This window comes from Carya illinoinensis, chromosome 9, assembly GCF_018687715.1.
Source record: "Carya illinoinensis cultivar Pawnee chromosome 9, C.illinoinensisPawnee_v1, whole genome shotgun sequence".
In the NCBI taxonomy this organism is placed as follows: domain Eukaryota; kingdom Viridiplantae; phylum Streptophyta; class Magnoliopsida; order Fagales; family Juglandaceae; genus Carya; species Carya illinoinensis.
In genome coordinates this window covers 26,349,461-26,374,181 of record NC_056760.1, presented here as the reverse complement: position 1 = coordinate 26,374,181, position 24,721 = coordinate 26,349,461, and the positions used below count along the sequence as shown (strand labels likewise).

The following is a 24,721-nucleotide window of genomic DNA, read 5'->3' as shown; positions in this document are numbered from 1 at the left end:
ATTGTAGTTAAATTGCCTATTAAATGTCGACATTTTATTTTTTCACCTATCTACCATTTATTTAATGTCATATGTAAATATGATGAGGATAATAATTAAAAGTATGATAAATAATACTTCTAGATAAACAATAAAGATTTTTTTCTTCTCTGATAAACAATAAAGATTGGACGTGAAGTTGTATTAATACTAGAAAATGATAGTGTTTGTCCTGCCATTAAATTGGAAAAATGAACCATTTCATCTAAAATTCTGTAGCAGAAATAAAGATCAATGGTTTAAAACAAAAAACCAGTCTATCCATATTAATGGGTCTATGGATGTTCTGGAATGATCCCAACAACAACTTCAAGTGCAAATATTAAAACCAGAGTTAACAATAGGATGGCTCCATTAATCCGCATCCATTTCTTCCAGTGCCGCTTTAGCCGCCGCTTTAGCTTCATGTAAAAGCTCATCTGGAACCTGAAAATGATTTAAAACGGATAAAAAAAAAATGGTATTTAACCTTGGTGACTTTCATCATATTATATTGCATGAAATGGCAGGCACAAGACATAGGAAGGCAACTGCGTTGTTTAGGCCCCATTTGGACAGTGAAAGTGTTTCATTTCATCATTACAACTTTCTTAAATTCTCATATAAAATATAATAAATAATTCAACTTTTTTAAATACCAAAATAATAATAATAATAATAATAAATAATATTCTAATAATATTTTATTCAACTCATCTCATCTACGCTTACTATCCAAATGACACCTTAGAGAAACGAGCAACGCTGACACAGAGCGTGCAGCAAAAAAAATTAATTAATTAAGGAGTAGTAAGATGTTTATTGCAATTGAAATTTAGATATACCTTCTGATGTTGACGGTTTGACTCATCACAGACCCAGCTCATTTCCAATTCAAAATCTTTGTCCTTCGCCTCATCATGTACTCCATAAATGCTGTTTAGGATATAAACCCAACAAAAAAACTCATGCATACATTTGTGTACTTTAAAATAAAAATGCAATACATAATCATCATATTCCTATTAAAAGTTAAAATGGCGTACAAAGCCTCTCTCTCATGCTCTAGTATTCTGGTCTATCACAAACAGTTTACATTTTCAGAATTCCCACACCCTGAAAAACCCTATATTCTCCTCTTTCTGCTGACAAAATGCCGTTTCCCTCTATATATGTCACCACCCATTGATCCTTGCCCCTCCCTTTCTAAACCCCCCGCCCTGCCCCCAACAACCACCACACACACATAGACACAGAGGGCTGCCTTCCTACTTTCTGGCATACCTTATTGCACACCTAATGATGCCACACTCCATGACCCTCTCTCACAAACTCCTAATCACGGTTTTTGATTAATGGAATACAGTGGATTCAACAGAAAATGAAAATCAAAGCTACAATTCCTTTTTTCTTTATCATCCCTAAAATAGAAAGGAAAATCATAAAGCTATATGTTGGCATATCAAGATTGCAAGGTGAAAATTATATGTTTGCCTATCCTCATTAATACTACCGTTTACTTATCCAAAAAAAAAAAATTATACATAAAATTCTGTAAGGACACTCACATTTTGGCTACCTCAATAACCCCTTGACGGCAAGTCAACTCTGAGAGCCTCAACTTTTCGATCTCTCTGGAAAAACATTGTTTAATTACATCAGCAGTATCACTTTATTCTATTTTAGCTCAGAAAATATAATCAAAATAAGTTGTAGGTGTCATGAATTTAAACATTACATAACATAACACGACAGCAACCCTGCTCTAGATTTTTAAAAAAATAATACCCAAGCCAGCATCCTTACGAACAAAAGTTTAGTATCATTAGATGTCCCACTCGTGGTTTACTCCTGTAAGATATTAGTATGAGAATAATAAAAGAATTGGGTATTATTCAACAATGAATGCTCACAATTATGATATTTAACCATATAATGATGAACTAGTTAAGACTTCATTACATTGCTCCTTACAACGGTCAACACTGACACTATCAGATTCTTAGTTCCCATCCAAACCAGGAAAAGATTTTCACTAATAAACACATGAAAATAATCCTGTGTAAGTACATGTTGCTTAAACTTCCCATGTAAGCAGCTGTAGCTATGCAAACTTAGGTCAGGTTGGGATGTAATTGCCCATGGGCAGGCAGAAAGTTGCGAAGTTAAAATTAACACCATGTTAGTAATGGTTGGAAAATAAGATTTCAATGAAATTCTCCTGTCATAATGACCTGACTTAGCTGCAGTTAGAATTTGATAAACAGATAACCACATACGTTTTAGCTGCCTGCCGGCCCTTGCCAATTGCAGCTCCAAAGTACCTCTGTATCAAATGCCAAAAACACATTTGAGTAAAGAGAACTACAATATAACACTAATCAACTGTAACAGATAATGATGATGCAAAAGCAAGAGGATTGACGGCCAAACTTATTGCCACAAAAGACCAAAATAAACTCACATATGAAACACCAGATGGCTCAACCATGTACAGCTGTGGTCCATCTCTGTCATAGCCTCCAAGAATAACTCCACATCCAAAAGGTCTGCAGGGTAACATTAGACATTCCCTTAAGGAATATAATGAAGAAAAAATCATAATGAAGAACAAATTTTTTGGGATTTTATCAAACCTCAGCCACCAGTAAAGTGTACACAGATGCACATAACTAGCAACACGATCAGCAAGTTCCTTGACAGGTATTGGTTCCCCATAGACACTGCACAAGAGTTGCACAAAATGAGATAAAAGTGTGACAATTTAAAAGGGTGATGTGCAGTGACGACTTATTTTTGGGGTAACACCTTGGGCCAAATTATAGGGGGTTCTTTCAATTGTGGATCTCATTTTGACTTTATAAGAGCACAAAGGGGCATGTACGATTCCAGAATGCATACACAATCATGTATATAAAAACTTGATGGTTACCACTCTAAATGCTAATTTCAGGAAACATAGTTTGTCATCCAGGTTAAACACATGATCAATACAGGTTTTGAAGCCTTTTGAAAATACATTTGGCTTCTTCTGCACGCCATAGTTAGCAGACATCACATGGCAGATGAGGTCCGAAATGCGACTAAAATGTAAAGTAGGTGATAGCAACCAACTACAGACTAACAAATTTTTTGCAACTTTCGAGGTGCAAGCGGTCCTAATGTAACCTATCCCACAACTCTGGTTTAAAAAATACCATCAAAATCCTTCAAAATGAATGCTTAGCTTATTTTAAGCATGAGGAAAGGAACTATTTACTCTCCATTTCTAGATAATGGCAAAAGTAAGGAAAACAAAACATGAGAATGTCACCAGAAGAAATCAAAGTAGAAAAGCAAAAAGAAAAAGATGTCATGCGCTAAGTTTAAACCATGAAACTGGACATACATCATAACCCAGACCAAGTCCATGTAGAACAAAAAATATTCAAAAGTACACATGAACGCAAAAGACAAGCAATCACTCCATAAGAAATTTTCTATACAGATGCGCTCACAAACTAGTTACTCAACATGGAATCATGAGACTGGAACTTTTTACTCCCACCTTAGGATAAATGTTGTGTATCATAGGCAGTCACGCCCTTCCCATTGTATCCAGTAACAACATTTATACGAGTGCATGACCATGTTCTGCAATTGATTATAAGCCTAAAAACTAGGTAAGAAAGTCCACTTTATATACTTGCATTGACTAATCATCTAATGGATTCACTTATAAAAAAAAAATCATCTAATGGATTCTCACCCTGGACAATCCAAGGAAAAAACACATCATTTTGATCGAGTAGTGCTGCATGTGTGTGAGGAGTGGGGAGTCTGTGGATAATCTTTTACTCCCATGCAAAATAGCTCCTGCTTTGTGGAGTGACTTTTTCTCTTGGGTTATGCCTAGCAAGAAGTCAATAATCTGTTGGCAAAACTCCAACCACTAGATCTGTGACCCTATGATATACAATCTAGCACAACAGCAACCATTTATTCAACTGTTGCAGAGTCATACTCTGTACCACCCGGCAGCTATTTATTTCTACTGCTATGGAATCTCAGAGAAGTCATAGTCAGGTATAGTTAAAGCCCTCCTTGTCTACCCAAGATGTCAACTCCCACCATCATCCCAATGGTCAGAAGACCTGTCATGTGTTGTGCAGAAAGCAATAGTGGGTTGATGAAATTCCCACCACCCAACCCAACCCTTCAGAATACTAGAGTTAGTAAAAGTGCACTTAGTGCAAATCACCCACTTTGCCTGCAAAAAGCAAAAAGCAAAGCGCATTTACCAAAGCATGCTTTTTTAGTGATTAGCAGTTTTGCAGATTTTGAAAAAACAAATAGATTTAATTCTTATGGTTTTTCTAGACAATTCATTTAGAAGTAGGTGAGGAAGATAAATTAGTAATAATTATTACGCTTTTTCTAGTCAATTAATTTAGATGAGGAAGATGATGAGATTTTATGAATCTTTTGATGACAATGAAGATGGTCCTATGCACTTATAACAGAAAAACAATGATGATAGTTCTATGCTTAATTTTTTTTTTTATTTTTTTATTTTTTATTTATAGGTGATAGTTCTATGCTTAATAATGAGGATGATTAAATACTTCAGGATTGCATTGTTTGCCAATGTTAGCATAGAAGTCAATAACTACAATTATTGTGCTTTTTTGGTCATTTCTTCTAGGTATGTATTAATCCAGCCATGCACTTCATTTTCATTATGGCTATCAAATATCATGGTTGTGTATATTTTGTAAAGCACGAGAATTATATAAAATGCCTTTTAAATTTTATTTAATTAAGCTCGCTTGGTTGGCATGTTAAACAATATATTAATATCTTTTTTTCTTTTTTTGGATAAGTAAGAAGAAATATATTAGAAAGGAAAAGGGCAAGGCCCAAGTACACAGGGGGTATACAAAGAGCCTTGCTACAAGCTAAGAGCTGCAAAGAGCAGCGTAAAGCTCAGAAAAAGAAGTGCCATTTAGTACAATAGAGGATGCCCATAAAACTAAAGTGTGGTAAAAGAAAGCCCTAAAGCCTTCCGGAGATCGCTCCTTATCCTCGAAACAGCGACTATTCCTCTCGGTCCATGTGCACCACATTAGGCAAAGTGGCACCATTTTCCAAATATCTGCGATTTGCCCCTTGCCCCGGATTCCTCTCCAACAAGCCAAAAGATCAACCACCTTTCTAGGCATTACCCATGCCAAGCCTAGTCTTGTAAAGATGTCATCCCATAATGCCGTGACAGCTTCACAATGAAGAAGTAAATGGTCCGCTGTCTCACTATTGTGTTTGCACATAAAGCACCAATCCGTTAGGTAGAGGCCACGTCTTCTCAATTTATCGATAGTCAGTATACTCCCATGGGATGCTAGCCATATGAAGAAGGCCACTTTTAAAGGTGCCTTAGTCCTCCAAATGCTCTTCCAAGGGTATGCAATGGAGGGGTGTGCCGAGAGTACCTTTTAAAAGGAACGTACTGAGGAACACGCATTTCCCGTGGGCGACCAAAGGAGATGATCTTCTCTATCAGCATGTAGCTTCAATCTTGTAACGCGCTGTAGAAATCAGCAATGTCTCCCAATTCCCAATCTTGTGCCGCTCGGGTGAATCTTACTGACCAATGCGTGAAGGTAGAGGAGCTGTCGGAGTTATCAGCAACTGTGGCCTCCTTATCTGACGTGATCCTGTACAGGGAAGGAAAAGTGATTTTCAAAGCAAACTCACCACACCAAGTGTCATGCCAAAAACTAACTTGATTGCCCCTTCCCACCGCCAATCTGCAATTAGCAAAAAAAGCTTCCCAGCCGTTGCGTATGAATTTCCCCACACCTACGCCATAAGCCCCTCTTACTGCGTTGGAACACCAACCACCTCTCAAGCTCCCATATTTGTTGTCGATAATTTCTCTCCAAAGGGCGTCTCGTTCCCTATGGTATCTTCATAGCCATTTACCAAGTAGTGCCTTGTTGAGAATTCTCAAGTTTCGGAACCCCAATCCACCATTTGCCATGGGTGTGCATACTTTTTCCCATTTGATAAATGGAATTTTTTCACATCTTCCAAACTACCCCATAGGAAATCGCGGAAGGTCTTCTCCAATCTATATGCCACACCTGCAGGCAAGGGGAAAAGAGAGAGGAAATATGTGGGAAGATTAGATAGAGTGCTCTTAATAAGAGTGACTCTGCCACCTTTGGATAGGTAAAGTCGTTTCCATCCCGCAAGTTTACGTTCAATTTTCTTGACCACCCCATCCCACATAGACTTGGATTTGTGGGAGGCCCCCAAAGGGAGACCTAGATATTTTATAGGCAAGGATGAAACCTTGCAGCCTAGAAAAACAGCCAATTCACTTAGATTGTCGACCTCACCGACTTGAACCATTTCAGATTTTGCAAGATTGACCTTGAGTCCAGAGACGGCTTCGAAACAGAGCAATAGACCCCTAAGAGAGCGGATCTGATCAGGGTCTGGCTCGCAAAAGATCAATGTGTCGTCGGCAAAGAGAAGATGAGAAATAGAGAGATTACCATGGGTGGAGCCGCCCACTGAGAAACCCGAGATGTGACCACCCTCCACCATTCTATGTAACATTTTGCTTAAAACATCCATTACTAAGATGAAAAGGAGAGGTGATAGAGGGTCTTCTTGCCGCAGGCCCCGGGAGCTATTGAAGAAGCCTTCGGGAGTGCCGTTCACCAAAACGGAGAATTTAACAGTTGAGATACAATGTTTCATCCATTGACACCACCTTTCCCCAAAACTGTACCTGCCAAGTATGTGTATCAAAAAATCCCAGTTTACATGATTCAAAAGCTTTTTCCATATCCAGCTTGCACAGGATACCCGGAATGCCAGATTTAACCCGACTTTCTAAACATTCGTTGGCAATTAGAACGGAGTCAAGAATTTGCCTCCCTTTCACAAAGGCATTTTGAGACTTTGATATGATCTTTCCCATAACGGTGCTCATCCGCTGGGCTAACACTTAGGAAATAATTTTGTAAACCCCACTCACCAAGCTAATGGGGCGAAAGTCCTGCACCTCTACCGAGCTTGCCTTTTTCGGAATAAGGGCGATAAAGGAGGCGTTGAGACTTTTCTCGAATTTCAGGAAAGAGTAAAATTCGAAAAAAACCTTCATAATGTCCTCTTTGACGATGTCCCAGCTAGCTTGAAAGAAAGCTATAGTGAAACCGTCGGGGCCTGGGGCCTTGTCTTTTTCCATCTCTTTTAGAACTTTAAGCACTTCCTCCTCTTCAAACTGCCTTTCTAACCACGCTACACTTGACGCATCGATAGAGTCAAAAGTTAACCCATCTACCTTAGGCCGCCAGGAATGTTGCTCTTTAAGCAACTGGTCGTAAAAGTGCATGATGTGTTCCTTGATGGTTGCCCTGTTGGAGATAATCCTCCCGTCGGAATGTAAAATCTCAATGGCATTGGTTCGTCTATAAGAATTGGCGACACTATGGAAGAATTTAGTGCACTTGTCCCCTTCTTTCAACCAAAGGGCTCGTGATTTTTGTCTCCAGGATATCTCCTCCAAAAGCGTGATTTTTTCCAATTCAGCTATCACCACCATTTTCCTTTCCTTCTCCTTAGCCGTGAGGGCCACAGACGCTTCTTTGTCCTCCAAGTGCTGCAGTTCCTGAAAAAGAGTGTGTCTTTGGTTATTTAGATTCCTGAAGGTTTCCAAATTCCATGTTCTTAGGTCATTTTTCAAGATTTTAAGTTTTCCGGCTAAAACAAAACTGGGGGTGCCCGAAATCTGATAAGAGGACCACCAATATCTGATTTTGTCCATAAATCCCTCCACCTTCAGCCACATATTCTCAAATTTGAAGTATCTCCGCCCATCGTGAATACCTCCACAGTCCAACATAAGTGGAAAGTGATCTGAGCAAAGCTTGGGAAGGCGCTTCTGACAAAGGGTGGGGAAATGTGTCTCCCAAGAAGGAGAGACAATAAATATGTCCAGACGAGACCATACCCTCCCGTTTGATCAAGTATAGTCACCCCCCTTAGGGGAAGACCAAGCAAGTCCAGTTCGAAGATTAAAGCTGAGAAATCAGCCATGGCTGATCCCGAGTTAGAGTCTCCCGACCTTTCACTCGAGAACTGAGTGGTGTTGAAATCGCCTCCAATGCACCAAGGACCCTCCCACCAACTACACAAGCCAGCAATCTCGTCCCAAAGAAGCTTCCTACTATTATCATTATTCGGGCCATAAACACCTGCAAAGCCCCACACGAACCCATCCTCCAAAGATTTAAAGGAACGTACAACCACGAACTCCCCAATGGATTCTTCCACCAAATCAACAACTCTCTTATCCCACATCACAATAATGCCCCCTGATGCGCCCTTGGAAGGCAAGCTAGTCCATCCCGCATAAGCGCAATCACTATAACAAATGGAGTTAATAGGCTATTTGCCTTTTTAAACCTTCTTATTCTATTTTTTTTAAAATTCATCATAAATCATTTTCTGAAAATGTGCACTTTACTTCATTAGGCACATGCTTTGCGCTTTGTCCTTGGCACCTAGGCTCTAGGAGACATTTCCGCTAAAGTGAACCTAGTGCTTTTGAGAACGTTGTGATATACTCTTGATCCCAGCTACCATTACGACTGCTACAGAGTCACGAAAGAAGAAGAATCACATTCAAATCAACTCTCCTCTTCTATCTCAATCTTTCAAAGTTAAATTTATGCCCCCCCCCCCCCCCCCCCCCACCCCACCCCACAACACCCAAAGGCATCATTCAGACAGGAAGGGGATTTTCACATCCAAGCCCATTGAGTTTAAAGAAGTAGGGGGTGCCAAGCCCATTGGGTCACTAAACAAACCTAAGCACTATTGCTATTTATAAAACTGATGAAAGAGTTGCACCTAATTTTGTGTTATAGAAGGAAAAGAGACAATTTGTTGTAATGCATTTCAGTAGACGGCATATACAAGGTGACAGGAAACCAAAGTTTTGGCCATCGTAGGCGAAAAATAAAAATTACATGCTAACCTGTTTTTATAAAGATGTAGACAGGTTTGAAGAACTTCACACAATCAACTCAATGGTCATCAATAAGATATAGAGAGAGAAGCAATCAGAATTGAGTCAATTAAAACACAAAAAAATTGCCCATCTTCTCAATTCTTATGACAAGAAAAATGGTATTATCCCAGTTCACAGGACGTATACAGGAAGATCCACCTAACTAGTGAAAGAAAAAGAAGCTAGAATGCCATAAAATAAATAGAAAGGCAAGACCATAAACCAAGATACAGGGTAGAATTCCTCTGAAGATTTACAAGTGGTTTCAAAAGAATTATTTGTCTAACATCTATTATGAATTGCATGGAATGATATATTCAACATCATCTTAATCAATAAGGATTCTAGATGGCACTAATCAAAATGTCACACAATTGAAGGTTACTCCATATGAAGTAGTGTCCAAGTGGTATAGCGTGCATGGAAATAGGGAGAGGAGGTGAATGTGATGCTTTCTTCAAGTAGCATGATCACAATTAATTACAACTATATTTGTTTTTTTTATAAGTTAATTATGACTATATTTGTACTTTCACTTAATTGTGGATTGCAAAAAAGATAGTAAGTAAATAAAGATAAATAAAATAATAATAATGAAACATTTATGTTCACATACAGAGAGGGCTACAGGGGGAGAGAAATGTGACCATAATTAATTAAAAAAAAAATACAAACCTTTCATAATTAGTCGCTTCAGATTTGGCACGGGCAACAATTTGCCTCCCATCTGCTGCTAATCCTGCCACAGCCTGTAATTGGAAAAACATAAGCATATGCAACAATCTAGTATCGAACCACAAGATTCTGGAAAAGGCTAAGATGGACATAGCTCATTTAAGAAAAACAAATTCTCTTTGGTTATATATCCTGTGAGTTTAGGTAAAAAGCTGTTTTTGATTAGAGCACAAAGATTACCACTTCAAAGAATGACCTTTAAAAATCATTTATGGCTAGTCTTTTTTTTATAGGTATAATAATTTTTTATTAATAGAAGAGAATAGGTGTAGCCCAAGTGCACAGGAGGTATACAAAGAGAACGCTTATCTGAAATTTAGGAACTAAAATGGATACAAGAAAATCATGAAAACTATCCCCATTGAAGTAAAAAACAATAGCCCAGAAATATAATGTGTGGTATAAGAATCTTTTGAGGGCTAGTCTTAAGGAATATGACCTCTCATTAGTGACACAACAGATAACAAGATTGTTCTTTTGATATGAAGTTCAGTGTGTAGATCAAGCCTTGAAGGAAGTCTTCCCATAATTTTTGAGATTCTTTATTTCAAGGAGGCATCACGGTACAATCAACACCAGACTACCAATGGCAATTCACAATGGAGCATCTCATTCACAAAGCTAGTGCAGGATTGGAAACTGGAATAGGTCTCTTTGGGGTATGATAGCAAGTATAGGACCTTTTTTTTTTATAAGTAATAATCTTTATTGATTAGAAAGAAACTAAGCAGTGCCCAAGTACACAGGAAGTATACAAAGTGAGTGATAGCAAGAATAGGATTTACACTTGCAGAGCTTTGTCAAAGGTGAAAAAGGGATTATGTTTTGAAAAGAATGAAAGTATGGACCAGCCATATTTGTAAAAAAAATTTCCTGTCCAATTAATGACAAGCCTAGCTAACACAAAAGAAGTTGCAATACCAGCTTTAGGGGCAAAGACATTCTCAAAGGGAAGGTCTGGTACAATTCTATTCTAATGCTTTTGGCATTTGTTTTGAGTTCCTTTTATAAGAACTTTCAGGATTTGTTTAGAGTTAGGATTACTAGTATGTGCAGCTTTTCATTAATAAAAGAGGGATCTTATAAAAAAAAAATCATAAAACAAGGGTCCAATGTTTTTTTATATCAGTAAAAGATAAGTTTTATTAATTGTAATAGGCATAACCCAAGTACATGAGACATATACAAGAGCAAGCACCTAGTCATGGAGATTCAAGCCATTGAAATCTATTTCAATTAATCAATGCAGTAATGTCTTATAAAGGAAACTCTAAGCTCTTCCATTGACCACTCAGAATCTTCAAAACTTCTTGCATTCCTTTTTGTCCAAAGCCATCACCATCTTCCTTATAGCTACAATTTGCGGATTACCACGTAAGACTCCAATTTGAAAGGAACTCAACTACTCTTCTAGCATCGAAGCTAGTCCAACTCTAGCAAAGAAATCATGCCATAGGGTCACGGAAACCTTGCAATGAAGGGGTAAATGATTCACCATTTCCCCAATCAGTTATAGGTAATTGACATTTCCTTAGATATCTCTAGTGCTGATCTTCCCCAAAGAAGTTGTCCGTACAAAAAAAGCTGCTTTTAGGGGAGCCTTGGTCTTCCATAAATTCTTCCATGGGAATGTAATTGCAGTATGCGTAGTGAGAGACTTGTCGTAAGAGCTGACAATTAACTTCCCTTTTTTGGAAGTACACCAGATAAGTTTGTCTCTCTCTCCCACCCTCACTCGCATGGAGTAGACAACACTGTAAAACCTAGGGGTTGTTTGGGAAGTTAGATGAGATGTCAAAACTTCTCATGGTTTCCTTCCCAGACATCACTCAAATACAAAAAACTTTTCAATTTCAAATATTCAACTTTTTCATCTAATTATTACCTAATCATTACAACCATCTAATTATTACCTAATCATTACAACTTTTCCAAACTTCTAAACAAAACACAAAAACAATACAACATTTTCAAATTTCAAAACAAAAATAATATAAGTTATATTCAAACAATTTTTAACTCTATAATGTTTTTATTCAAACTTTTCTCTATTTTCCCAAAACTCAATAAAACATCTTAACTCAAACTATTTTACTATTATTTACAAATCATTTTACTACTATTCACAAAATTCTCATCTCATTACCCAAACATGCCCTTAGCGAATGCATCAATCTCCAAATCTTGAGTAGCTCTGAAGAAGGTGACATTCCATTGAGGAAATCCACCAGATAGGTGTATGAGACCAGCAGCTGAAGCTTCTTGCATACGCGCTGTACCATAGAATATACTTGAGAACCCTGTCACCACACCAAGGATCATGCTAGAATTTGATTTTAGAACCATCGCCCACCACAAGATGGGTGTACAGAAAAGCTCCCCCATCCTCTTCATATATGCTACCATAAACCCACCCTACAAGGACCATTCACCTCATTTGAACACCATCCACCCCAACCCCCTTCAAATTTAGTATCTACCACTGCCATTCACAAAGGCCCCCTTCTTGTTGGTAGCATCATAACCATTTCCCTCCTAAAGACTTTTTAAAAACCAATAAGTTCCTCACTCCCAGTCCACCTTATTAGAATGTGATGCATACAGTAGTCCAATTCACAAGATGAAATTTGAACTCATTGTCCAGTTTTTAGAAGGAATTTCTGTTTGGATGACAGCTCCCTTGAAGGGAAACAAGCTCTTCATCTCTCTTCTCTTTGCCATGATTTAAAGAATGTTGGGAAAAATAATTTTCTAAAGTTCATAACATCTTCTTTAACTTCTACTTATATCTTTGCCTTAGCAAAGGTCTATTCTGAAGAAGCATGACAAAAACAATGTCCAAGTCGCTTTACCAAATCCAGCTAATCTCCAAAGAACTAAAGCAGCACGCCTACCCCTTACACTTGCCTTAGCAAGGGTACTTTTGATAAGAGTTACTCTCCCACCTTTTGAAAGGTAAATCCATTTGGGATGGGGTAGTGGGGTAGTAGAGAAGGTAGAAAGAAGATTGTCGGGATGGAAGTGGCTTTACCTTTCAAAAGGTGGGAGACTAACTCTTATCAAAAGTGCCTCTCCAATCTCCCTACGTACTCTCTCTTTTTCCTTTACCGGTGGGGGTGGCTAATCGGATTGAACAACTTTTTAGAGTGTTCTTGTGGGGTGGTTTGGGCGAGGAACACAAATTTCATCTTGTGGGTTGGCCAAAGCTGTGCAGTCCAAAGGAGATGGGAGGCTTGGGGGTGCATAATTTGATTACTTTCAATAAAGATTTATTAGGAAATTGGTTGTGGAGACTTCAATCGGAAGAGGAGTCGTTGTGAAGAATGGTAGTGGAGGGGAAGTACAGACCCCAAGGAGGGTAGGGGGAATTATGGAGTGAGTCTTTGGAAGTTTATTAGAAAAGGGTGGAAGGCATTTGCAACACATACCAATTTTGCAGTTGGTGAGGGCTCAAGAATCAGCTTCTGGTTTGACGAATGGAGTGGAGAGAGAGCTCTATTTTCTGCATTTCCAAGAGTTTAGCCGAAAATCAACAGGTTGCTGTTTCCAATTTGTTGTGTCAAGCTAATGGCATAGTGTATTGGAATTTGTATTTTTCCAGAAATGTGCAGGATTGGGAAGTGGAAGAGTTAGTAGGTTTTTACAGTTTTCATTAATCCATGAAGATAGGAGGAAATGGGAGAGATAGAATGCTGTGGAAACATTCGGGGAACAAAAAAATTTTCTGTCAAATCCTTTTATAAGGTGTTGCAAGACCACCAGTCTTTTATGTTTCCTTGGAAGAGTATATGGAGAGTTCCAGTGCCACCTAAAGTTGCTTTTTTTGCTTGGACTGCAGCTTTAGATAAGATTTTGACAGCTGAAATTTAAGGAAAAGAGGGATGATTGTGTTGGAGTTGATGGGCACCAGGAGTGGTGCTACCTATATAAGAAGAATGGTGAAACAACTGATCATATTTTTCTGCATTGCGAAGTGGCGAGGGAGCTTTAGGATGGCATCATAAGTAGGGCTGGGTTGAATTGGGCTATGCCCAAGAGAGTGGTGGATCTTTTAGCATGTTGGAAGAGGCATCATCAAAGCTCACAGCTGGCTATGATGTGGAGGATGATTCCTTTGTGTTTACTGTGGTGTCTTTGGATGGAAAGAAATGAGAGATGCTTCAACAACAAGGAGAGAACAGTGGGGGAAATCTGGAAATTTTTTGTATTTTCTTTGGTTCAATGGTTTTCTGCTATTGTACTCAAGGGAGGGAATGTTCATGACTTCTTGATTTCTTTTCAGCTTGCTAGACTGTCATTAGGAGTCTCTTTTGTAAACTACCTGTGTACATGGGCTTTGCCTAGTTGCATTCGTTCGATAAAGTTTATTACTTATAAAAAAAATGTAATAATGCTACATACTTCGAATAACAATGTAATTTCGAATGAAACGGTTCACGCTTCGTTAGGGAGCAGCAGATAAGGACATTCACGACGTTGAAATACGAAAAACAAACGACATAACCAAGTTTAAGAAACTGAAATGTTACAAAAATTTATACAAGAAAACTACATAGCAGCATTTAGATCCGATCAAAAAGTCATAATAAATAATAAAAAATAAACGAAAACAAAGCAAGAGAAAATGGCAACATGTGATACCATGCCGGAGTGGCGATGAACGGAATGAATTCTTCTATTGGAACCGGGTAGCATCATCTTCGAAGTAATTAGCTTCTCCACACCCTAAAGTCCCACACCAAAATAAAAAAAGCATCAGAAACTGCCCAATAGACAAACAAGTAGGTCAGTAGGGTGATATTTACCAGCACAATCCCGTCTTTGCATTTGATGCCAATGACAGTCCTGCAAACAACAATCAATATTACTGAACAAAGAAAACGATTATGTACCATAACTATAACTAATGCCTCTGCTGTTGTAGGATAATCTCAGGTCGACTAATAACCTTAGGATTTGTAGCTCTCGAACCAGAAAACGTGGGCAAGAGAGATATAATCGAGGAATTTAAGGGTAGGATTAGTAGAGAGTTACCCGCTGTTGTCGACGGCTTTGGCGGCGTACTCGATCTGGAAGACGCGGCCATCTGGGGAAAACGTGGTCACTGAAAGATCGTACCCTGTTCCTATGCTACTCATATTGTCTGATCCTTGTTCCGATTTCTCTTCTTCTTCGTCCTCTGCTTCTTCTGTGTGTCCGCCTGCAAATGCTGCGCTTTGGAGCTTCAAATACGAGTCACAGCCTTTTCTTTCTTCTCAAGAAATACCGCACTCGACTTTTTATTTTACTTTTACTTTTTTTTCTTCGTTCATTTCTTTTTGTCTTCTATCATTTTAATATTTTATGCAGTATTAATTCAGTTGTATTAATTTTCACTCATTTTTTTTAATAAAAAATGCTGAATATATTTCAAAAAAAATTATAAAAATTTTATTTTCTACATGTCAATTATTAATATATTAAAAATTATGAAATTTGAAAGTTAATATTTAAATTTCAAAAAAAAACTAATAAAATAAGTTTAGAAAAATAAAATTATAGGTAAAAATACAAGTATATATAACACTACTTTTTTTTAATTATAGAAAACTTCAAATTTAAACGCTCAATCAATCACTTTTATAGGGCTGTAAAACTATTGGTTCGAATCAGAAAGGTTGGTTGGACTGAATGATTCGGTTCAAATTGAATTAGATTAATGATTTTATTAGTCGGTCTCAATATATGATTTTTTTTACATTAGATCGTGACTGATCAATTGTATATATATATATATATATATTTAAATATTATATATATAATATTATTTTATATAATAGTTATATAAGTTAATTATATAATTTTCATTCAATAGATATCGTTGACAATATATCCAATAAAATTATATAATATTTATTAACTAAATATAAAATATTAAAAAAATTATTTAATTTTAATTTTACTAATTTAATTAATTTGTTATATTAGTTTTTTTTCAAGAAAATAAAAAATAGGAAAAATATTCATGGACTAAATCGAATCAAATGAACAAATCGGATCAATAGCCAATAGTCCAGTTCGACAAAAATAATGGACCTAAATTTTCTATTCGTGACCTCTAAACCCTTATTCCTTTATCCAAAAAGAACAAAACCATTTTAATGCCAAAAAAATAAAAAAAAATAAAAATTTGACCACATGATAATTAGTAGGGGTGGCAATATATTACACGACCCATTAACCCAATACGAACACGACACGATAATAGCAGGTTAGGGTTTAGTCTTAATGGATTCGGGTCAAAATGGGTTGACCCGTTAAAATACAATTGATTAACGGGTTGATAACTGGTCAACCCGTTATGATACGTTAAGAAAGTTAAAGTTACAATTATATCCTTATACCTAAAAGTAAAATTGTTAGAATTTTAATATCGATATTTTTATTGTTTAGATTGTAATTTTGGACTTGTATTTAACTTTATAATTTTGATAAATATTGTGATTTTTAAATTTATATAAAAGTATGTTAAATTTAATTAGGTCAAACTGGTAAATTTCGAACATATTTAACCTATTTACATAAGTAGTTTGAAACGGGTCGTATTGTGTCGTGTTAACATATTTCGTAATATTCACTAATGGGTCAAAACAGGTTGACACGACACGACCCGTTATGTTAATGGGTCGTGTTAGAGTTTGAGATTTTGACACGATAGGTTTAACGGGTTGGGTTAGGATTGAACTATATAGTATAATATACATGCTTTGACACGACACGAACACGACCCGTTAACACGATTTGACATCCCTAATACTTAGTTATGCTAATAATTATTTGAAACTGATTGAATATGAATTTGTGATACTCTCGTCTAACGTTGTAAATAAATTGTGTTACTCCATTTTGGTTAGGGAAATGCTTTGGACCAAAAATCTTAGAGAATATAAAAAAATCAATGAAAAATAAATTAAAATAAAAAACTAGCTTATTCAGTGGGTTCTCGGACTACATCCTTCGGTGGATGTATCAGGATCCTTTTGGTTTCTTAGCCATTAGATGGTTAGAACTACAATATTTAGAATAGATAGATGTTGATAACTCTCAATACAAAAAACAAAATGGGTTTCATGGATGGAACTTTCTCTCGACCTGCTGATTAATAATTGTACATTTTGTGATTTCATAATAATAATATGATATTTTCATAGATCCTTAATTCTCTTACAAAAGAGATTGTTGCCAGTGTTATTAGCACTCTAGCTGCTGAAGAAGTTTGGAGGAATTTGAAAATCAGATTCACTCAAAGTAATGGTCCTAGCTTCTTCTTCTTCTTCTTTTTATTTTTTTTCAAATCAAGTAATAGTCCTAGCTTGTTTCGACTCAAGAAACATCTTGCATATTACACGTGTAAACCATATACCAGCTTAACTTATAACTTAATAAAACAAGCAAATCTGGACTACTTACTATTCACTCAAATTGGATTCATTCATGTCCTTTCTATCATTCTATTAGAGGACATCATCATGTAATTAGAAAATTAGAATTTACATATATAATTTTAATGATATGTCATTTGTGATAGCAAAGTGGTACCATGACATGATCTATGCTCGAATACTAACTAATAACTTTACAAATTATAGACACCAAAATACTCTAGGTATAAAATCCAACTCTTCCTTGTTCAGAAGCTTCACCTAAAATTTGTTATTATCCATGTTAATAACACTACCAACTATACAGATGACCTATAAAGAATAAAGAGACGGCACTGATTGTCCTATAAACACTCCAATGCCAAAATTAAAATGATATGAAGATAAGTATATATAAAAAATGAAGTAAATCAAGTGAGTATTTGTTATATCATGTAAGCTATTTATAGAGATGTTAAAAGAAAAGATAACCATCTTTCATAAATATATCTCTTAACATTTTTTCTTGTTAGTTAGAGTGATACCTTCCTTATATAATGACGATGTTATTCAGCTGACGACTTGCATCTGAGTCGCCATAGACTATTGGGCTTATGGGTATAATGAGCCGATTTGACGTATTGGGTTCATAGGTGACAAATATCCCTTCCAATCCTATCCAAAATTGAGGGACGAGTGGGTATACACGTGATGCAAAAGTTTCTAAACATGACCATCCCTGAATACCAATGTAGTCTGGACTTATTTATTTATTTATTTTTATTTTTTTATTTTTTATTTTTTATTTTATGCATGTTTCAACTTTTTTTTTAAGAGAAATAGTTTAACTACAAATAGACCATATAAAAATAAATATATAAATTGAGTTATTTTGATGTGGTATGTTAAATTGTAAAATAATTTTTATTATAAAATAAATTTAATGTATCATATGGAGTCATATCAATTTATGAGTTTATTTTTATAGAATCTTTTTATGGCTATAACACTTCCTTTTTTAATAATACTAGTATGTCCTCTCATTTTGCTTTTTTATTTTGACCGCTCATGTATTTAATTTTTTTTAAAAAATATTTTTTATTTATTGATTAAAGAAATGACTATTAGTATATTAATATTTTTTTTATATATTTTTTAAAAATGTTCAAACATGTTTAAAAAATATTTGAAATAAAAAAGTAGAAAAAGGGGGGCAATTTGCACTAATAAGGGCATACCTAGTGGGCAAATTGAAGGGATATACTTTTTTTTTTTTTCAATTCACTTTGAACCCTAAATCAAGATACGGTAGGTGTTTGTCCCATATGATCACAATTCTAGGAACTAGTAGGAGCTGAAATATGATATTTTTCTAAGGATTTTCAAGCTATGATATGATATTCTCGTTTTGTGAATGTTGCTAATAATTCCTTATAAATAAAGTCAAGTCACCAATTTATTTTTAATCAAAAGTTTCAGTTTGGCAAAAAAAAAAAAAAAGAAATTAGAGAATTGTTTTAACTTAAATGGATTATAAGGGTAGGTTCCATTATGAAATTTAGATATCTTTTGATTAGATATTTCAGTTGAGAAGTTTTGTTAAAAGTTAAATAAACTATTATTATAATATAATTTTTTTAATATTAATTATGTTCTAAAATTTGAAAATGTTAAAGTATTTATTATATTTTATATAAAAATTTAAAAAAATTATAATAATTAAATAAAATAAAATGAGATGAAATAATTTAATATTTAAAATCCAAACCAAACCTAAAAAGTATTCGCACGTTAGCTATTGCCACGTTAGATCCTTTACTAGCAAAAGCGAAGAAGAAGCTTGTAGCATAAAAGAACAAATTGTTGTCTAGTTGAGGAAAACTTGTATTTATTAAACAAGTTTTGTCAGGCATACATACACATCAATTCTTTGTTATTCATGTTAATTTAAGGATACGTTTAGATATTGAGATAAGTTAAATTGAATTATAAATATTAATATTTTATAAATCTTATTAAGATGTATTTAATTTTTTTAAAATTAAAATGAGTTTAACCTAAGTTGAAATATATTAAATAAATTAAGATAAGTTTAACTTCTTTTATGAGAAATTGAAAAAATAGGGGATTCTATCAATAATTGATTTGAAATAATTTAAGTTTGGTTTAATAACTAAACACAACCTAAATTCTTTTGAAAAGGAATGTAGGAAAGTTGAAAAAGAATTCAAAAGGACTTACTATAAAAAAAAAAGAAATGATATTTACGATCGTAAAGTGTGCAAATTGTAAGAAAGTAAAGTGCAGAGTAGTACTTGTGAAAAATAGAAGATGGAAGGGAGATATGAGAAAAGAATATAGTTTCAGATAGAAGAGAAGGCTATTGGAAATCTCATTCATTCACTCTACTCGAATGTAGGTTCTGTTACAAGTATATATACACTACAAAAAAACTAAAGAGGAAGAGTCTTAAAATTAACTTTTCACTTTCTACTAATTTACAAGTAATTTAGGACATGACTTTTCATGACAACCTAAGACATTGCTTTACATCACTTTACCTGCAATTGTGTGCACTCTTAATTAGTTGTTGATGTGTGCTTTTATGCTCCTCTGTTGCTTTACTTTTCTGTGCTGTGCTTTATGCTTTTCAGCTGTTGCATCTTGCTTTACATCAACTTGTCTGCTGCATGGTGTTTTCTGCATGTCTGTGCTTGTTCAGAATGTCCTTCATTCTCCTTTTTTGTTTCATGTGACGATAGCCCCCCACAAGATGGAGAGTAGTAATTGACTACTCCCATCTTGCCTAGATGTGAATCAATGAAATAAGCAGGCAGTGTCTTAGTGAATACATCAGCTAATTGTAGCCTACTAGAAATGTGAGAAGTCTGAATACTTCTTTCTAATATATTTATCCCTTATGAGATGGCAATCTAGTTCAATATGTTTGGTCTTTTCATGGAATACAGGGTTAGATGCAATGTGCAAAGCTGCTTAATCATCACAATAAAGAGTGATAGCTTGTGCATGAGGTACTAGCAAATCTGTGAAGAGATATTTTATTCAAGTCACTTCACAGCAAGTTGCAGCCATGATCCTATATTTTGCTTCAGCAGAGGATCGGGACACAATGGATTGTTTCTAGGACTTCCAAGATATCAAGGAAGTTCCAAAGAACACACAATATCTTGTGACTGATCTCCTAGTATTAGGGCAGGATGCGCAATCTGAGTCATAATATGCTGACAGTTGAAGTTCAGCTGAGGAAGAGAACATAATCCCCTGACCAGGAGCTCCCTTTATGTACCTTAGAACCTTTTGAGCTGCACTTAAGTGAATGTGGGTTGGACTGTCCATGAATTGGCTCAAATTTTGCACACTATAGTAGATGTCAGGTCTTGTAATTGTTAAGTAGAACAATCGACCAATGAGTCTCCTGTATACCGCTGGATCAGGAAGCATTTGACTAGTGCCCTTGCTTAGCTTAGTGTTTTGCTCTATAGATACCTTAACAGGTCTTGAACTAAGAGTACCCGAATCTGCAAGAATGTCAAGTGCATACTTCCTTTGGCAAATGTGGATTCCTTTGGAGGATCGAGCCACCTCTATCCCAAGAAAATACCTTAGGTGACCCAAGTCTTTAATCTTGAATTTTTGATTCAAGAAGGTCTTCATGAGGGCAACAGATTCTGCACTATCACTAGTCACAATAATATCATCCACATATACTAATAATGTAGTAAATGAATCAGGTCCTTTCATTGTGAAAAGGCTATAGTCAGCCTTTGATTGCTTAAAACCAAACTCAAGTAATACAGCAGAAAGCTTAGAATACCATTGCCTTGAGACTTGCTTCAAGCCATACAAACTCTTCTGTAACTTGCATACCTGATATGGCCTTCCTTTTGTTGTACTCTGGAGGTTTTTGCATATAGATTTCCTCTTCTAGGTCCCCATGAAGGAATGCATTGTTCACATTGAACTGATGAAATTGCCAACCTTTCATTGCAGCTATGGAAAGCAAACTTCTCACTGTAACCATCTTAGCAACAAGAGAGAAAGTCTCATGGTAGTCTATCCCTTCTTGTTGTGTATATCCCTTTGCAACAAGTCGAGCCTTTAGCCTTTCAACTGTCCCATCTGAGTTACACTTCACCTTGTAAACATATTTACAATCAATTGGAACCTTTCCTGGTGGTAAGTCAGAAATCACCCATGTGTTGTTTAATTCTAAAGCTATCAACTCAGCTTCCATAGCCTTGCACCAATTGGAATCTTTAACAGCTTAGTGATATGTTTGTGGTTGAGTGGAAATGGAGGTGGAAAAGGCTTGAAAATTAGGAGAGAATTTTTTATAAGATAAAGTACTTGACAAAGGAAAAGATGTACTTGAAGAGGATGGAGCTGTCTGATCCACAGAGTGGGAACGGAAACCAAGGCTAACCTGCTGGCAGTGATAATCTTGAAGGTACTGAGGTGCCTTCTTAGCCCTGGTTGACTTTCAAGGTGGAGATTGAAACAAAGTGAGTTGCAAAACATGATCAGTAGAAGCAAGAAGGTGTATGGGTTTTCTGTCTTCAGAAAATTCAGGTATAGGCAATAGCTCTGATGTGGTAAGATCAGGGTTATGAATGCTGTTGGGAAGATGTGATGGTCTTGGTGAAGAGAGAGGATGATTTTCTATTTGTGGTGGTTGAAGAGTTAGAGCATGATCATGACAATGAGGGTTAGTATAGTAAGGAGAAGTCTCAGCTAAAGGATGGTCAACATCATGCTCAATGGTGGGCATGGATAGCTGCGGTGGAGTTGAATTCATTTGGAAAGGGAAAATGGATTCGTGGAAAAAGACATCTCTAGACACAAACACACTTTTGCTTTCAAGATCAAGCAACTTGTAACCTTTCACTTCAAAAGGATACCCTAGAAAAGCACACTTCTTCCCCCTAGGATCAAACTTCTTTCTGCCTTGAGATAAGGTGGAGGCAAAAGCAAGACAACCAAACACCCTCATGTGTTCATAGGTTGGTTTGGCTTGAAATAGGGTCTCATAAGGTGTTTTATTGTCAAGCAAGGGAGTTGGGATCCTATTTATGATATAAGTGGCAGTGAGAATGCATTCAATCCAATACTTGAGAGGGATGTTAGACTGAAATCTCAAAGCTCTTGCAACATTCAAAAGGTGTTGATGTTTTCTCTCGACAATGCCATTTCGTTGAGGTGTTTGGACACAACTCCTTTGATGAATAACACATTTCTTACTGAAAAAGTCTTTCATTTTGAACTCAGCACCATTGCCACTCCTAACAGTTTTAATTTTAGTTCCAAACTGGGTCTCAACTAAGTTAAAGAAGGACACTATGCACTGTCTTGTGTCAGATTTATTTTTAAGGAGGTAAACCCAAGTGGTTCGAGTAAAGTCATCCACAATATTGAGGAAGAAACGAGTTCCACCATAAGCTATCTCTGAAGAGAGCCCCCAAAGATCAAGATGAACAATTTCAAAACTGTTAGAAGAGTGATGAGAACTGTGAGCAAAAGGCAGCCTGTGCTGCTTGGCCATAGGACAAACACAACAAGGCATTTTGTCATTTGAAAGTAAAGGTTTTTGTACAATAGGATCATTGATTAAAGAAATCCTAGAATCTGAAACATGGCTTAGGCAACAATGCCAAAGGTCCGAAACACAAATGCTATTCATGACAGAAGCAGAAATGAAGCTGTCTTTCTTGGAAAACTTTGAAAGAGTGGTCATCAATGTTGAGGGGGAGACTTTCACTTTCAACAAATGCTATAATCCATCCTTGGTTTCACCCATCCCAATCGTGGTCCATGACAAAAGGTCCTGTAGAAAACAACAGTTTGACAGAAAACCAAGGCAACAAGCAAGGTCCTTAGCAATTTTTCTAGCAGACAACAAGTTGAAAGAAAATGATGGAACACAAAGCACATCATTCAAAATATGTGTTCAGTAATTATAACTATTCTTACATGTGTGATTGGAACCTTTTCACCAATTGGAAGCTTAACTGAACAAGCTGCACTTTTAGTGACTGTGTTGAAGAAAGAGGGGTTGCAAACTATATGGTCAGTTGCACCTGTGTCTAGAATCCAAGGAATATCAGAAAAACTAGAGGGTTTTTGTGTATAGGCTGAGAGGCAAGAGAAAATACCAGATATCTTGGAAGTATTTGTTGTGTTTGTTGCAATGGAAAAATTGGTTTGGTGTTGCCCTGCAGGAGATTTGACTAAGTGATCCTTCTGCTGCAGCAAGGCAAGAAGCTGTTGGTATTGCCCTTTGGTGAGTGCCATTTTATCATCACCTCCTTCTCCTTGATCCACTTCAACTTGGATGTTTGATTGAGTAACAAAAGCACTTGATCCCTTTCCTTTATTATGCATTTTATGCCCTGGTGGATACCCATGCAGCTTGTAGCATTTGTCTATCACGTGTCCACTCATGTTACAGTGACTACACACAGGAGTTTTTGCATTTCCAGCCTTAAAACAGGTATCTAAAGTGTGTCCCTGCATCTTACAATGTGTACAATAAGACCTTTCACGCCTGTTTGTAGGCTTAAAGTTACCAAAATCCCCTTTAGTGAACATGCCGTAAGGTTAGGGGAAGGTGTACCAGAAATCATCTAGTGTTGTTTCTCCTACTGTTGAGTCATGGAGAAGACTCTATTCAATGCAGGCATGGGTCCAATCAGCATGATCTGGTCCCTAGTGTTGGAGTAGCAATCGCTTAATCCCATAAGGAACTAGATGACACAGTCCCTTTGGTACCTCTCCATTAGGATCTTTAGTTGACCACAACTACATTCAGGCATCGGGTCATATAGGGCTAGCTCATCCCAAATGGTCTTGAGTTTTCCAAAGTAAATGCTCACCGAATCATCTCCTTGTGAGAGGCTTGCCAAAGATTTCTTTAACTGAAAAATACGTGGCTCATTTTGTTGTGAAAGCCTATCTTCCAGTTCATTCCAAATAGCATAAGCATCATCAATAAACACCAAGCTGGTTCTCACAGAGTTGCTTACTGAGTTGTGAATCTAGGATACCACTACATCATTGCAGCGTTCCCAAGCCTCTATGAGGGGATCATCCTAACTTGCAGGTCTTTTGATATCCCCATTAATGAAGCCAATCTTGTTCTTAGCCCTGAGTGTAGGGCTGGGCAACCGGGCCGGATTTTTTTCTGACCCGGTCTGGAACCCAGTTATCTAGGTTCCGGTTACGGGCACCGGCCCGAAAAACACACGGGCCGGTACCCGATTTCTAAAACCCGGGTGCACCCGGGTCGGGTACCGGATTTAAAACCTGGTACCCAGGTTTTAAATCCGGTACTCGAGTTTTTTTAAAACCCAAACCCAGTGCCAAAACGACGCCGTTTTGGCACTGGGTTATATGTCCGGCATCCCGATTCCCCCCCCTCCCCCAATCTGACTCTCTCTCTCTCTCTCTCTCTCTCTCTCTCTCTCTCTCTCTCTCTCTCTACGAATTT

At 36.6% G+C, this 24,721-nt stretch overlaps 1 protein-coding gene across 1 annotated transcript; it reads right to left on the bottom strand.

Moving 5' to 3' along the window:
• Positions 1–183: 183 nt before the first annotated feature.
• On the bottom strand, positions 184–15,093 carry LOC122277261 (proteasome subunit alpha type-3). Its single transcript, XM_043087200.1, has 10 exons — positions 14,852–15,093; positions 14,623–14,662; positions 14,459–14,542; positions 9,758–9,831; positions 2,655–2,741; positions 2,483–2,567; positions 2,298–2,344; positions 1,587–1,652; positions 864–954; positions 184–465 (listed from the first exon to the last, which is right to left on the bottom strand). Exons 1-10 carry the CDS (start codon positions 14,953–14,955, stop codon positions 394–396), a joined length of 750 nt encoding a protein of 249 aa, XP_042943134.1. The 5' UTR covers positions 14,956–15,093; the 3' UTR covers positions 184–393.
• Between the last annotated feature and the right edge of the window lie 9,628 nt (positions 15,094–24,721).

Bases quoted from the DNA above. Each gene is read 5' to 3' on its own strand.
- LOC122277261 (XM_043087200.1), bottom strand. From the start codon at position 14,955: ATGAGTAGCATAGGAACAGGGTACGATCTTTCAGTGACCACGTTTTCC. The intron at 14,663-14,851 runs GTAACTCTCTAC...TGTTGTTTGCAG, and splicing joins AAAGCCGTCGACAACAGCGG to GACTGTCATTGGCATCAAAT. The intron at 14,543-14,622 runs GTAAATATCACC...GTGGGACTTTAG, and splicing joins GCAAAGACGGGATTGTGCTG to GGTGTGGAGAAGCTAATTAC.